The 16913-nt window shown below is 43.1% G+C and overlaps 1 protein-coding gene across 10 annotated transcripts in view; it reads left to right on the forward strand.

The window, feature by feature from the left end:
* The window catches only part of SPECC1L (sperm antigen with calponin homology and coiled-coil domains 1 like), a 170460-nt gene that overhangs the window by 17199 nt on the left and 136348 nt on the right, over window positions 1–16913 (forward strand). For 4 of the 10 annotated variants that reach the window (XM_033954779.1, XM_033954788.1, XM_033954784.1 and 1 more), the window contains 2 exons: window positions 10038–10227; window positions 15674–15773. In XM_033954779.1, coding sequence (XP_033810670.1) covers window positions 10075–10227; window positions 15674–15773 — 253 coding nt within the window. In that variant the 5' untranslated portion in view covers window positions 10038–10074. Of the gene's footprint in view, window positions 1–3547; window positions 3683–4815; window positions 5029–10037; window positions 10228–13585; window positions 13710–15673; window positions 15774–16913 lie in introns of those variants that run through there. The other 6 variants (XM_033954783.1, XM_033954782.1, XM_033954780.1 and 3 more) reach the window with 4 other exon arrangements.

Genomic DNA, 16913 nt, shown 5'->3' on the forward strand with positions numbered 1-16913 from the left:
GCAAAACCGGAAGTTACATCGGAAGAAATGAAAGGAGTGGTGGGAGAGTCAAGCGGCGAGCGAGCAGACCTAGTGCAGCAGACCTTGGCACTCGGTAGCAACAAATACTAGTTTTGGCTGGCTCTTTCCCCGCATTTCTCCTCTCTTCCCCACGATTTAATATCCAATCCAAGCAGTAAGTAAATACATCGGCAGGGGGGCTGGGGATGGAAGCTGAAATCGGCATGGGGGCTGGGAATAGAAGCTGAAATTGGCAGAGGGGCTGGGGATGGAAGCTGAAATCGGCAGGGGGCTGGTGAGTCTTGGGGGCTGGGGATGGAAGCTGAGAACTGGCAGGGGGGCTGGGGATGGAAGCTGAAATCAGCAGGGGGGCTGGTGAGTCTTGGGGGCTGGGGATGGAAGCTGAGAATTGGCAGGGGCCTGAAAAAACTGAGAATCAGGCAGGGGGGCTGGGGAAACTTTGGAGATGATTTGCTTTGGGGAAGCTGTGAATCTGTTTCTAACTAATTTTACTGCTATGTTATAGTTTGGATGTTCCTATTTTTGACATGATATTGCCTTGGTTAAATAAAATGTTTAAACTTAAAAAGCTGTGTCATTAACAGTGAATCGAATCGAAAAATCGATTCAACAGGGTGAATCGAATCGAAATATTTTTCTCTGAATCGGGCAGCACTACTCCTCACTACTATCTTCGCCAGAGGAGAGCGACTACTTTCCTTAAGTGGACTGTGTTGGTCGCTTTGAAATGTATCCTCCTCAAATGGTTGGAGACAGACGCTCCTGACTTTTCTCTCTGGAGGTGCTGCTTGATTACACTCTTGATATGGGAGAGGAGAGATATTTCCGACTTTTCCTCTACGTTGGGGCGCTCCTTTCAATGTACTTGGGAACCATTTTGGAACATTGTGACTCCCCTGGCGAAGAGTCGCTTGCTGAGCTGCTGAATTATGTTTTGTGTGGTTTTTGTTTGCACTATTTGAATTCTTTTGATTATTTGATTTTATCATCCCATTGTTGCTCTGATAGAGGACAGGGGTGGGGGTTGGTGGTGGTGTTTAGTTGTTTTGAAACTCTGAGCTTGTCTTTTTAGGGTTGTGTTGTAGGTATTTTTCCTGTGCTAAGCTCAATAAAAATTATTTGACAATAAATAATAATTAAGATTTTCTCTGTGTACTGTGTGCTTTGTGGGTTTTTTGTGTTTTTTTAAAATTTGTGGTTACCATTATGTATTAATAAGATTATACTGTGTATATATGAAAAATGGATGGAAGAAATTGCATTACAATTAGTGCTATTATGGGGGTGGGGTCTGGGACAAAGCTTGGGTAGGGGTACTTGGTTGATATTTGTTAGACTTAGGGCAGTGGTCTCAAACTCGCGGCCCGGGGGCCACATGCGGCCCGCCAGGTCCTATTTTGAGGCCCTCGGTATATTTATCATAATCACAAAAGTAAAATAAAACCATTTTGATCATATGTCTCTTTACCTATAAATTACAATATTATTATTAAGACTTAGCCAAAAGGAAAGATTTATAAACTATAAAGAGTTTTACCTCATGCAAAATTGTCATTTCTTTAATAAGAAGAAATTAACTATTCTTTCTGCGGCCCTCCAAGTACCTACAAATCCAAAATGTGGCCCTGCAAAGGGTTTGAGTTTGAGACCACTGACTTAGGGGGTACTTGGCTTGAGGAAGTTGAGAAACACTGGGATAGGCCATTTGGTTTTTATCTGTCATCATATTTCTGTTTCTTTGTTTCTCCTTTGTGGCTTTCTTATAAACATGAAAAGCTGCATTTGGATACCAAGGGCTCCTTTTACAAAGCCGTGCTAGGGACTTAATGCATGGAATAGCGCGCGCTAGCCACTACCGCCTCCTTTTGAGCAGGCAGTAGATTTTCGGCTAGTGTGCACTAATCCGGTGCATGCGCTAAAACGCTTAGCGCACTTTCGTAAGGAGTGCCCCAAGTCTTAGGTTGCAACTCTAGCCACCTTACTGGACAGACTAGATGGCTATGCTGGTCTTTATCGTCTGTCATTTGTGGGTATTATGTGTTGGCGCTGTGGGTAATACTTGTGTCTTTCTGAAAAAAGTTCATGCAATGGTGAATACTGTTTGCAGTCTTCCCTTTTATCAAATGAAAAGGGAGGCCATTGTTATCTCCAGAAGACATCTTTGCTATATTAGAGCCCAGCTTTATTCAGAACCAACACAGTTAGAACATAAGAACATGAGAATTGCCATTTCAGGATCAGACCCTGGGTCATTAAGTCCGGTGATCCACACATGCAGGGGCCCCGCCAGGTGTACCCTGGCATAGCTTTAGTTCATTAAGTCCGGTGATCCACACATGCAGGGGCCCCGCCAGGTGTACCCTGGCATAGCTTTAGTCCCCATATCACTGTATGCTTCTCAAGGCAGATGTGCATCTAATTTACCCTTACCCGTATCACTCTATGCCATTCTTAAGGAGATGCCCATCTCGTTTACCCTAGTTTCTGGAGATTTTTTTTATTTACTACATTTATAAACTGCCTATAACTAAGCATTGTATAATTTTTTTTTTACATGTACAATAAATTAAACAGTACTAAAAAAAAAAAAATTTCCTCCCTGGCTGTCACTTAGTCATTCCCCTTAAATTAAGAGAGCCTCCTTAATCAAATATGTTTTCAAATTTTTCTTAAACTGCTGAAAGGTTAAGCAGCCCTGCAGTGTACTTGGGAGAAGACACCATAGCTTTGGGCCTGCAATTGAAAAAGTACCATTGATAGTAATAACAGAAGTTGCCTTATATTAATTTTAGGCCCCAAAAACGCACTAGGTCTTATTTTCAGGGTATGTACATGATCATATCTCCCTTCCTCTCCTTCACCCCAGATCTTCCTCTTTCCTTTTTCTCCCCCACATGTGCAGCATCTTTCCTCCCTTCCCTTCCATCCTCCCTTCCCTTCCATCCCTCGTGCAGCAGGACTCTTGCCCAGCTTCTATCCTTCCCTTCCTCCCATCCCTTGTGCAGCAGGACCTTTGCTCAGCTTCTATCCTTCCCTCCCTCCCCTCCCTCGTGCAGCAGGACCCTTGAGCGAGCACACACACATACACCCAAGCACCTGCCCCCGCAGCCGAACCCGCATCCTTCCTTCCCTCCCATCCGAACCCTGCCAACCGCGAGCGAGCCCTACATACCTCCCTAAGCAGCGTCAGGCCGGCAGCACTCTAAATAGGCTACTTCAGCCTTGTTTGCCTGTGGGGATCTGCCGGCGAATCTTGGGTCTAGGGCTTATTTTGGGGGGTAGGGCTTATATTAAGACCTACCCTGAAAATCCTGCTAGGGCTTATTTTTGGGAAAACAGTATTTCTTATCATGAATCTTTTAGAAGCATACATCTTTACCACTTGTTTAAATAGGATGGCATTTCACAATATAAGCTCTTAAATAACAGGCACAATACTTTGTACTGAATTCTAAATTTGACAGGTAGCCAATTCAATTTTTTTTAAAACAGGACTAACATGTTGAAGTCTGTGCACATCGCTGACCATTTTTACTGCAGTATTCTGAACTATTTGAAGAGCTTTGAAGTTTTGCTGCCAATAATCCAGTATATAATGGCACTGCAAAAGTCTAATCTAAACAAGACAAGACTTTGAACAACAACTCGAAAATCCGATGCTGTAAGCATTAGCTTCAATTTACTATCTTAAATAATAAAAACAAGACTGAATCGCATGATTAATTTGGTTCTGAAATGAGTCTCATCAAGTAAATATCCTAAGTTTCTTATCACAGATTTTACCTTCAAAGAACTTCAAGACGTTTTTACAGGAGATCCTGAAAGTAGTATAGAAATAATTAATAGTACCGTAGTAGTACTACTACATACCTATGTATCATGATCATTTTGGATTTTTCAACATTTAATAGTAACCTATTACACATCATCCACTTATTAACATCTTCTATGTATTTAGACACTTTTTCCATAACATCGTCTCCTTCATTCACTGGGAAGAGCCTTTGATAAATGCTGTGGTAGATCAGTAGTCACTTGTCTCTCTGAGAAACAGTTGTTCTTGGAGCTCTGCAGTTTACTTTTCCAGTGAAAGCTGCTGCGGGAGGTCGAGCGAGCCGTTGTGGAACATTGTGTAAAAGAAGCAAGCGTGCCAGACATATCCTGGGATACTTTTTAAGCCTTTTTAAGGTTTCTTTTTAAGCCTTTAGAAATGGAAACGCTGTTGGCTGCCTGGTTAATGAGAGAAGCCCTTCTGAAGCAAGGCTGGTGTTTAGTTGCACACACTGGTTCTAGTTTGGGGGTGATTCTGGAGACTAAACCAGTATACTGCAGATTTTCATTCCTTTCTGTTAACATTAGAACACACCCATTTGTGCAGCTATAGCTGGCAAGCAGAAGTTGAGAGTTAATGAAAGCTTTGTTCTGTAGGCTTTAATTATGTATGTAAAGTCAAACTGTTGTAACTGTGTGGCTGTGGTGTTTCATAACACAGGATGTTTTGTTACATAAGTAGTGTGCATATCTAACACGGCCAGGGGTGGAGCTGACCACCAGCAAGTGGCAGAGGTAGTATTCCTGCATTTTTTTCTAAAAATGTTTGGTTTCTCTTTTGGAATCAGGCTTGGTATCTCAAGAGCTATTTGCTGCAACTGAAAACACTTGCACACTTTAACCTGGAGAAGAATTTGCTGAATTCCTCTCAGTAACATTATGTAATTTTTGGACTAGTTTGGCCTATTAATCTGAAGGAAGGGAGGCTTATGCGTTTTGCCTTATCTGTGTTTTTCCACTCAGCGTCCCATCAACTCCATATTATCAAGACATGTTGGGGAGGAGGAACAGGGTGCCAAGAGGTGTTTGTAAAGAAGTTTGAGTCCTTCTGGATTAGAAGCCAACAGAAACTGGGGCTCTCGGTTTAGACTGAAACAAGAAATCAGCAGCCAAAATTTGCCATTCATTTACAATCAAAACTGAAAATGAAACCAGCTCTTCTATCCATTGCCCCAGGTACATTTATTAGATAGATTGTGAGCCTACCGGAACAGACAGAGAAAAATGCTTGAGTACCTGAATAAATTAATGTAAACCGTTCTGAGCTCCCCTGGTAGAACGGTATAGAAAATTGAATAAATAAATAAACAAAATAAAATACCCTCCTACTACCTAAAGGTTCTCCCTAAGCCTACAGAGTGGTCTAGTGACAGTACTCCTCCTCTACCCAGGGCTGCATGGGTCTGCCTTTTAAAACTGGTGGTCTAGTGGCCTCTTCTGGGCAAGAGCAATCCCCAGTTGCTCTTGCCTCCCTCCAGTGGCGTTCCTAGTATATTTGAAACCCAGGACCAATCATTTTTTTTAACACTCCCTCTTTGCTATAAAAAAATTATTTTTAGTAATAATCCACAATAGAGAATGGCACGGGAACAAAGTATGGCCTTGTTCCCGTAGGCTTCATCCTCATCCCTGCCCTGTCCTCATGAATTCTGTCCTCATTTGCACAAGCCTTGAAACACTTATGATTTTATATTTAAATCTTAGTAAAGTACCATGTTTCCCTGAAAATAAGACAGTGTCTTATATTAATTTTGATCCCAAAAAAAGGCACTAGGACTTATTTTCGGGGATGTCTCATTTTTTTTCATGCACAATGATCATCTTTCCCTTCCTGTCCTCCACCCCAATTCTTCCTATTTCCTTTCTCTCCCTCACATGTGCATCTTTCCTCCCCTCTTACCCATCCCCTTGTGCAGTATCTTTCTATCCCTCCCTCCCATCCCTTGTGCAGCAGAACCCTTGCAGCTTCTAACCCTCCCTTCCTCCCATCCCCCCCGAGTAGCATCTTTCTATCCCCCCTGCCGAGCGCACCCCCCCCCCCCGCCAACTCATCTCTCCCTCTCATCTGAACCGGGAGACTGAAATAAATACCTTATAACAAACCGGCAGCGTCGGCAGCAATCTAGACAAGGCTGCTTTGCGCCCTTCTATCGCCCGGGCATTCCTCTGCTGCGTTGCTCAAGCTAGGGCTTATTTTCGGAGGAGATCTTATTTTTGGGGAAACAAGGTATAAAAAAGGACAATATTATGTACAACGGTTTATAAAATACAAATGGAGCCCTTCCATTTAATATGGTTTTGGTACAACCTTCCTAAAGATTCTGACCCAGATGTCTAAAATTGCCATTAAAGTCCTATGGGGCCTGTAAATGGTCCAATTTCAAAATGGCAATTGATGTTCAAACAATTTTGCTTGCAAATGAGTTTCTCGGAGGTCTGTCATAATTTCATCCGATCAGATGCTAGAGAAAGTGACTGACATGTGCACAGAGCTGGTAAGGGAAGCCCCCAAACAGCTGAGCGGCAGGGGAAGTTCTGAAGCAGCCTCCTGCTGTTTAGCTGTTCGGAGCAGGAAGAGTACCGTATTTTCACGCAGATAACGCGCACCCGTGTAAAACGCGCACACGGGTATAGCGCGCAGAAACCACGATTTTATGTACAAAAACTTTTGTATACCGCGCTCACGGGTATACTGCGCATGCAGCCCGACTGTCCTTTCGCCCGCCCCGACTCTCCTCTGGCCACCCCGACTCTCCTTTCGCCCTCCCCGACTCTCCGTGCGCTGTCCCGACTATCCGTTCACCCTCCCTGACTTTCCGTGCACTGCCCCGCCTCTCCGTGCGCGACCTGAGGCACATGGTCGGGTTGGGCCCATGTGCCTCAGGCCGCGCCCCCAGGTGGGACCTAAGGCTCCAGGGCCTATTCTGATTGGCCCACGCGCCTTAGGCCCCACCAGTAGGCGGAGCTTTGGGACGGATGGGCCAATCCGGCCTCATTCCGTCGTTGGCTGCCTGCCGGACAGGCGGGTTTGGCTCCCGTCTGTCCGGCCAACTACCAAAGGTACGGGGAAGGGGGGTAGGGATGTCGTGGGGGTCAGCCAGGGGGGTCGCGGGTCGGCTGGGGGGGCGGTCGGAGGTTCTTGGGGGGGGGGGGCGGTCGTTGGAGGGAGGGGGGTTTGCGTCGAGGGCAGGAGGGCCTGGGATCCCTCCTGCCCGTAATGTAGTGCGGGGGGGGGGTAGGGGGTCGCCGTGGCCAGGAGGGTTTGGGCTCCCTCCTGGCCCGATATTGTCGGGGAGTTGGGGAGTCGGCCGGGCAAGAGGGCTTGGGCTCCCTCTTGCTCCGATCGTGGATGCGGGTGCGGGTGGGAGCGCGTGCGAGCGGTCGTTCGGGGTGGGGGTGCGAGCGGTCCTGCTGGGGGGGGTGAATCGGGCGTCGGGCGGGGTGGGAACTATGTAAAAAAAATTTTGTATACCGCGCTCACGCGTATAACGCGCGAGGGGTATGCGCGGTAGGTAAAAATGCGTATAACGCGCGCGTTATATGTGTGAAAATACGGTAGTTCATCCTTTTTTTTTTTTTTTTTTAAATAGGCATAGATGTACACACACACACCAACCATATGTGCCCATTTTAAAAAAAAAAATGTGCTTGCATCCCTCTTCCTCCCCCTTTCCCCCGATGACAGCCCACACCACCGCACTTTAAAAAAAAAAAAAAAAAATTGACAGGAAGAAAGCCTACTTCCTCCTGCCTCAGGCACCCGAACCACCCACACTTCTGATCCGTGTCAAAGCAGCTCCTGATTGGTGACTTTAGTACAGGAAGAGGCAGCCGGAGCATACCAGGAGTGATTTCCTTCACTCACCGGCGCTCCGGCTGCCCTCTCATGCCCGGTCATTCGTGGTTGGAAAATATTGCAAATGACCGGGACCGTGAAAGACTGTACACCCTCACCCAGTATGGAATTAGTAATCATAAACTAAAAATAGAAATATATAGACAAAAGTTAAATTGAAGTGCCAAAAAACCCAGACTCTACATGCAATGCAACACCACAGAAACAGTGACACATGTCTCCTAACACTTTACTATATAAAGATAGCAGATGTAAATTTGAAAAAATCTGAGAGATAGCAATCGCCACTTTACAAATTAACAAATAGAAATAAAACAAAAAAAAGGAAAATAAGAAACTACCATTTTATAAGACTAACTAGTATTTTAGCCCGTTACATTAACGGGTGCTAGAATATATGTCTGTGTGTCTTTATTTCTGTCTCTCTCTCCCTCCCGCTGTCTGTCTCTCTCCCTGGCCTCCTTTGTCTGTCTGTCTTTCTGTGTCTCTCCCTGCCCCTGTGTCTTTCTTCTTTTCTCTCTATCTATCTGTCTCTCTCCCTGCCTCCTATGCAGCAGCATTTCTCTCCCACCACTTCCCTGTGCAGCAGCCACAGCAGCATTCCCTCCCCCTCCATTTCCCTCCCCCCACACCACTTCCCTGTGCAGCAGCAGTGTTTCCCCTACCCCCTCTTTCCCTTCCCGTGGTCTGGCTGGCTCTCTTAGTCTCTTCCCCCCCCCTTCCCTTCCCGTGGTCCCGACAAACCTTCCGATTCCAGCAGCATCGGCAGCACTCTACACATGCTGCTTCGGGGCCTTCTACTGCTCAGCAAATCAGGTCAGTAGAAGGCCCCGAAGCAGCGTGTGTAGAGTGCTGCAGACGCTGCTTGAATCAGAAGATTTTCAGGACCCGCAGCCCTTGCCGGACCCGAAGCGAGCTCTGGGTTTTTTGGGTTTTTATCCTTCAGACAGCAAGAGCCGCCGTGGTCAACAGGCTCCGCGCCGCCGCACACATGCGCACTCCTACCTGTGGGTCCCTACAACGCACGGAAAATGGGAGCACGCAGGAGGGAGTGTGCATGGGCGCTTAGGGCTTTATTATATTAGATACATTTTTCAATTAGCTTTTACACTCCAAAACCTCCTTCAAGTCAGTACAGTATGGAGTTTGTAAAGTGGGTTTAAAGTTTCATTTTCTACTGAGCCTTCTATTGTTGCTAATTCTTAACCATCCGAAAAGCAATCATTGAAGATTCCTACAAGGGCCCTTTTTGTTTTACACTCTTCAGGATGAAAATGATTTTGCCCCTCCATGAGTATTTTCATTTTCAACAACCCAGACTTTGAGTTGGAAGGTTATACCTTACTGGAATAGGGAGAATTATACCCTCTTGAAGATGTTTCATATGGAGACAGGGGTGGTGCAGACCATTAGAGTTACATGAGAAGCTATTTTGGCTAATTCTTTATTGAAGGTGCAGTGGGAAGAAATGCATGTCAATCTATTGAAAGTTTCAAGTTCAACTAACCTGATGGAACATGGTTATAAAATGTTGTTTCAATGTCGTTATACTTAAGTGTGCCTCCAGAAGATGAGTGGTATGGGTACTGGATTGTGCTGGAGGTCATGTGGACAGAAAGGGACTTTCCTTCATGTCAAGTGGGATTGTTCTAAGGCACAGATTTATTGGTCTGCTGTGATTCAGCTTCTACAAGATGTCTTGCATGTCACCTTACCCAGGAATGGATATATTTAATATATTTTTTTTCCTCTTAATGGGCCTTCTGGGTTGGAGGAAGGTGCTCGGAGGCTAGTGGCACTGGTTGTTACAGCAGCTTGGCTGTGTTTAGACATATACTGGAAGCATACAGACCTGCCTCTGATGGAGTAACTTTTTAATGAAACCTAATCATATATATTAGAAGACAACTCCACTTTGTAAGGGCTCCCTGTGGTTCTTTTTTGAATGTTTGGAAACCTTATTTACAATGGAGAGGCCTATCCACTCGAGTGCTTTCTGGAGTGGGCTGTGGATGGTGGGTCTGTGCTTTGCGTTTGTATCTTCTAAGCTTCTATACTGTATGGCAGGGGATACTGTTTTAAGAAAGGGATTCTTGGAGTGTTCAGGATGGGATATATTGCTTGTTTGTTGCTTCTTATATTTCTATTGTTTGATTGCTTACTTGATTGTACTTGTTTCAAATGTTACAATAAAAAAAACCCCAAAACAAACAAAAAGCAATCGCTGAAACATTTAAGTGTGCTGAAATCCTAGGTTGATGATGATAAATAGCATCAAACTAACTCAATGGAAGTTTTGTAACAAGGTTGTGCTTCGTTTCGTTGGCAGATTTAAGTGTAAATGTATCACAAGCAAGTGACACAGGATGAAGAAAACGAGCAGAAGTGCTGGCTCCATGCCTAGGCTACCTGGAGTGAATAAAACACAAAGCACAGAGAAGGGCAAACCTGAAAATGGACCCTCTGCAATAGTAGCAACAAAACCCATGAAGCCAGTAACAACTGTATCCTTGCCTAAGGTAAATCTGAGGGTGAGAAGGGAGAAAACTTATCTGACTGACAAAGATGGAAGGGAGAATGTTTATCTTTGGGATATAGAAAAGGGCAGCCATGACTGTGGTATAGCAGTCTGTGAAAATATTGAAAGCACCAGGCTGTTTGGCTGTCTCATATTTTTTTTGAATAAATACAGATTGCATCCCAGAAATAAGGGTGGCCATTTTTTGGGGGGAAGCATGCCATCTTAATCATGGAGAAAAGAATGTGCCACTGAATTATACCAGTGGATTCTTTCAAGAACATAGAAGAAGGTGCAAGGACATTGATAGTGAATTTTTTCTTACATTCTTTTGGAGTCAAGACACTGTCTGAGAAGAAATACATACAAGGAATAGGCTGTCTGGCAAATGTAAAATGCTTTTAGTATAAATTAGAATCCTTGTGGGGCAAAGCAAGGTCCACTTGTACTGCTTCTGACATTCTGCTTGTAAGGATGATAGATGAGTCCCCAAAATAGAGATAGAATACAGAGTATCGGGATGTTGCGGAGCAAAATAAAAGGGGGGACTTGTTCTTGAAAAAGCCTTCGGGTGAAACATGTTGAACCCATAGGTCCTACCCGATGTTCAAGCATTTAGCTAACAAAAGCACAGCTAAAGCTAAGTATCAAACTTTTTAACTTTAACTTATAAAATATTATAAAAAGACTTTTTCGAATTATGTTTCACGATGAAATACACACATGAACTGCACAGAGCACTTTAGAAAATCACATAAAGTCCATAGTCTTATTGAGAGAGACATAGGCTAAGCCACTGCTTGCCCTGGATTGGTAGCATGGAATGTTGCTACTCTTTGGGTTTTGACCAGGTACTAATGACCTGGATTGGCCAACGTGAGAATGGGCTACTGGGCTTGACGGACCGTTGGTCTGACCCAGTAAGGCTATTCTTATGTTCAGAGTTTTTCCTTTTCATATCTATATCTATACCAGTGTGATGAAAGAGAATTGTCACTTTGATAGGGAACTTTTTTTTTTATTTTTGTAAAATGCTGATTCCAAGAATGCACTCTTGTGAATAATTCTGATTTTCGTATGCACCGAGGATATGGAAGAGGTTGAGTGCACAAAAAATGAATACCAGACAAATTCCAGCACAAGGGTTTTTATTTTAAAAAGATCAGATGCAGATCTGTGTTTCAGTGCAGAAGCATTTGCCTTGGGTGTCAACATTATTGGGTGATAACAAGTATGACCATATTACTCTGATTTTTTTAAACTAAGTATCACTGGCTACTTGTCTATTAAAGGATTAGATTTAAAACTTTACTACTAGTGCAGAGGGCTTTTTATGATAAAAACACCTAGTTATTTGAAGAGAGTGTGGCATAGTGATTAGAGCTACAGTCTCAGCACCCTGAGGTTGTGGGTTCAAACCCCACAATGCTCATTGTAACCCTGGGAAAGTCACTTAATCCTCCACTGCCCCAGGTACATTATAGATTGTGAGCCAACTAGGACAGATAGGGGAAATGCTTGAAATACCTGTATGTAATCCAGTTCACCACTTTGGGTCCTAACTTCAGCCCGTCAAGTTTGTGCAAGAGCCTTCTATGAGGAACCGTGTGAAAGGCTTTGCTGAAATCTAAGTAAATTACATCTAGCATATGCCCTTGATCCAATTCTCCAGTCACCCAATCAAAGAATTCAATCAGATTCATCTGTCACGATTTACCTTTTGTAAAACCATGTTGCCTCGGATCCTGTAACCCATTTGATTCTAGGAATTTCATTATCCTTTCTTTCAGTAACGCTTCCATTATTTTTTCCAATAACCAAAGTGAGGCTTACCGGCCTGTAGTTTCCCTGCTTCATCTCTGCAACCACTTTTATGAATAGGGACCACATCTTCTCTTCTACAATCCCCAGGAACCACTCCCATCTCCAAGGATTTGTTGAACAAATCTTTTTATAGGACCCGCCAGAACCTCTGAGCTCCCTCAAAATCCTGAGATGGATTCCATCTGATCCCATCACTTTGTCCACCTTCAATTTTTCAAGTTGTTCATAAACACTTTCTTCCATGAATGACACCTTATCTACTCTATTCTCATGTGTAACTTCGTCAGACAATCTCGGTCCTTCTCCAGGATCTTCTTCCATGAACACAGAACAGAAGTATTTGTTTAACATGTTTGGTTTTTCTGTGTCACTTTCCACATATCGATACATATCATCTTTTAGTCTTACAATGCACAGGCAGGGAGACACCAGAAGTACTCCATTACGTCTGGAGGCCCAACTGTTGTTCAAGAAGGTGGAAACTCATCTTCAGGGGCTCTCCGTAGCCCACATAGTGGGAGTGAAAAATTTATAGCCTGACTTTCTCAGCCGATAGACTGTAAACCCAGGGGAATGGTCACAGTCCCAAAGAGCATTCATCCTCATTGTGCAGTGTTGCGTAAGACCAGCAATTAGACTTGATAGTTTCAGCCAAGTACACAAAGGTGAATCGCTTCTACACTTCTACAAACCAGGAAGCACAGGTTTGACAGCCCTGGCCGGAAGAGAGGCTCCTATATGTGTTTCCACCTTGGCACATGGTGGTCTGCATCATCCACAGAATTGCGAATCACCTGGGACTTGTAATCCTAGTAGCTCCAGATAGGCCTTGCTGGCCTTGGCATGTGGATCTAGTGCGTCTCCAACGAGATAGTCTAGAAGAGGCAGACCAATATCCAAGGCTTCTTTCGCCAGATGATTCCTTGACAATTTTGTCAACATACATTGGCTGTGGCAAACAGCCACCTATTTTTCTCATAGCTCATTCGAATAGAAGTGTGGCATCCTCATGGACAGAGTCCCGGGCATTTCCACCCAAGGAGATCTGTAGAGCAGCTACTTGGGCTTCTCTCCATACCTTCCCAAGTTCTAGAATGGATGTGGCAGCTCGAGAGGACTCCTGTGTCAATGTAACAGAATGAAGATTAGGTTCTTACCTGGATAATCTCTTTTTTTTCTGTTTTAATACAACAGGAGTCTGTCCAGCCTGCCCTGTGGGTTTTGCAATTCACCTACTTTTTACCTCAGTCAGCTCTATAGTTTTGGAACTGGAGTTCTTCTGTCGGTTGGATGAGCATCTATGAATAAATTACTAATATAAGTATATTGAGTTTGTTGAGCTTTGGAGCTGCTTGTGTTAGTGCTAGTTGCCCACAACAGATTGGTTCATTGATACATCTATGTTGCAAGTTCATACTGTTCCATTTCATGAATTTTAGAGCAGAACAGAAATGTTTATCTCTGGGGAAGTTCCTCATGCTCCTCCTTCTCTCTTTTGTTACAGTGGAGATTGATTGCTTTTGGTACAAACTGAAGAGGACACTATACTCTACTGCTGAAGGAGGAGGAGAAAGATTCTTCTGCAAGCAGTTCACAAGCATGGATTGATCACGTAATATACAGACTTCTGTGTGTATTAACAGAAAGGAGATTATCCAGGTAAGAACCTAATCTTTCAATATGGATTAAACTCTAATGCAGGAGTGTCAAATGTCGGTCCTCGAGGGCCGCAATCCAGTTGAGTTTTCAGGATTTCCCCAATGAATATGCATGAGATCAATTAGCATACAATGAAAGCAGTACATGCAAATAGATCTCATGCATATTCATTGGAGAACTCCTGAAAACCCAACTGGATTTTGGCCCTCGAGGACCGACATTTGACACCCATGCTGTAATGGATTCATTTTTTATATTAATATTTTGATATTTTAATAATTCAGGATCAATGCAGTGCTTTAAATTAAAATTTCTTTCTCCTCTGCTTATTTGCCATAAACAGTTAGTTATATTAGTCTTCCTTTGAATATCAAGGACCCAAAGTGTGGAATAGTCTGTCATTAAGTTTGTGTCAACTTGAGTTGTATTTTCCGTTCAGGAAAATGTTGAAGGTACATGTTTTGATCATTAAGTATTCTTGAATATCTGTTGATACTTGTAGAACCTAATTTGAGGGTGTATATATTGTAAACTGCATTGAAACATTGTTGAAATTTTACAGGGTATAATAAACGGTATGGATATGATAGGTCTTTACTGTTTTGTTATTTTCCTTTTCTTTTTATAATTTGTTTTCTGTTCTTTTCATAATTTGTTTTTATATTGCAAACTGCCTGTATCCTTATGGGCTACATAGTACATCAAATTTTAAGTAAACTGTAAAACTGTGTAAAATTCATCTATACCTGTTTTATTTATTTATTTTTCTGTATTTATAACCCAGTTGTTACTGAGCGGTTCACATAAAATTTTACATACATAATAAAATAGTCAAAACACAAAATAATAAAACTGAACTGTTGACTCCTAAGGCAGGCACTTCTACATAGAAATGCAGATCTGCATCTGGTCTTTTTAAAATAATAACCCTTGTGCTGGAATTTGTCTGGTCTGCCTCTACTCTCTTTTTGTCTTTGGTTGCTATATGTAAAGGATTGTCTTTTTTTTTCCTACATGGAGGTTGAATGCAGCCTTTTCTGAGCTCTTGGAAATTCACAGTTCTAAATTTTGAGTTTCTTAGTCATGAAAACAAGAGCAGTGTTCCAAGTTACAACAAAAAGAAGAGAAGACCCAAATTTCCACAGGAGAAAAGGACAATCCAAAAGAAACGAAACTGTGGAAATCCAATGTTCTTGACACTTCTTTTATTATTCAGTTAATCCTTTAAAAAACAATGTCCACATTTGTCATGGAGGACCCAACACGGGCCGTGTTTCAGCAAAACACGCTTTCCTCGGGGATCCGAGAAAATGTATTCGCAACCTTTTGCAAATATGGGATAACATAAATGTCTTGGCAAACCAAGCTGAAAACCAGTTTGCTTCTGCAGTGCTCAGGTTCTGTGCCTCTCTAGCGTTTTTCAGCTTGGTTTTCCAAAATATGTTATCCCACATTTGCAAAAGGTTGTGTATACATTTTCTCGGATCCCTGAGGAAGGCGTCTTTTGCCGAAACACGGCCCGAGTTGGGTCCTCCATGACGAGCATCAAGAACATTGGATTTCCACAGTTTTGTTTCTTTTAGCATGAGCAGTATTAACATCATCTCCTCTCACAGGAGCTCATAAACATTCCTTGTCTTCCCTGCTGCTGCTCGGAGCTCTTGGAGGCTTCAGGAGCATAAGATTAGAGGGTAAGTAAGGAAGGGAAACTGGGCAGAGTAGATGTACCCTAGTGATCAGTACATGCTATAAGAAGACTCAGAACCTGAAATAGAGATTCTTTCTTTATCCTACTACACTGATTCTGTGTATTTTGCCATGCTATGTATTTAACTGTAAATTCTATATGTTTTTAGATCTGATGAAGTTCCGTTTCCTTCATAGAATTTGATGAACTTGATCTTTGTCACAGTACATATCTGCTGTTTCACACATGATATCCATGTTATACATATTCATTTTAGGCAAAAAGCAGTGATGAGCTTTCAGCAGGAATGGCTGGAGGTCCTACCGTGCCAACTGGTGTAAAGGGGAAGAGGAGTACAAACAACCTAGAGGGCAAAGGTATTACCTTCTACTTAATGCACTCTGAAATTAGTTCTAGTCATGAAACATCCGTGTTCAGCTTCATTTTGAATCTGTCATTCTAAGAAAATGAAAATCATGTCATTCTACTTAACTTGAACCATATGGTAGCTGGGTTGATATACACTGCTGAGCACGGCAAAGCCAGGTTGTGGAGTGCTAAGGAGCTGACTGCCCATTGTTGAAATAGCTCCTTGGCTCTGGTGATTGTTTTGCAGGAAGCTGAATGCTTTGTATGTTGTATTGCATCTGTCCTGGCTCTTCTGTGTACAAGAACTGACACCTTGGTAAGGTTCTAATCTCCTTCCTTAGTGTTAGCAGCAGAAGAATCCAGAGACTACTAGGATTACGTCCAAGCAGGTGGAGATAGAGAAAACTGAGTTGCCTCTAGCCTTCTTGGATGCACAGCCTCCTGGCCAACTAGTATACTCTATCTCCAGCAAGCTGATGGATGTGTTTCTTACAGCTCCTGGTTTCTGTTTGTTTACTCTAATCTAGGCCTTGCTCAGGAAGGAGAAAGGAAGTCAGTCAAGAGTCATTTAAATGACCAGTACAGTGTACTGGCCAAAGTTACTACCAATGAGCCACCCTGGCACCAGGGACGGGAACAACAGTGGAAGCAGAAAAGAAAAGGGTGACAGAACCATATAACACCTACAGTCGTAGAGTAGTAAAACCCGGAAGAGCCATCATGACACACAAGTGCCCTTACTGGAGTATTTTTTAATGCCCAGTGGTTTATTTTTCCTGGAAAAAAAAAAAGGAATCCCTAGCACACAAACATTGGACCCTCTACTTTCTTAAGGTTGTCCTTACCACATACTTTTCTCTTAAAGTATGGTGCTTAAAGCAGGGCTTCCTTGCCATAAATAGCAGATGAATCCAGCGACAAGTGGGTTGTGCCCATCCATCAGCAGGCAGAGACAGAAAACACCAAACTGAGCTATATCATATATAGGATGGCAAGCTCACTGGTAAGCTTTTTCAAGGGTCCCACGACAACAAGAGGGCATCCGTTGAAAATCAGGGGCGGGAAACTACGAGGTGACACCAGGAAATTCTTTTTCACTGAAAAAGTGGTTGATCGCTGGAATAGTCTTCCACTGCAGGTGATTGAGG

Source organism: Geotrypetes seraphini, chromosome 8, assembly GCF_902459505.1.
Source record: "Geotrypetes seraphini chromosome 8, aGeoSer1.1, whole genome shotgun sequence".
Classification (NCBI taxonomy): Eukaryota; Metazoa; Chordata; class Amphibia; order Gymnophiona; family Dermophiidae; genus Geotrypetes; species Geotrypetes seraphini.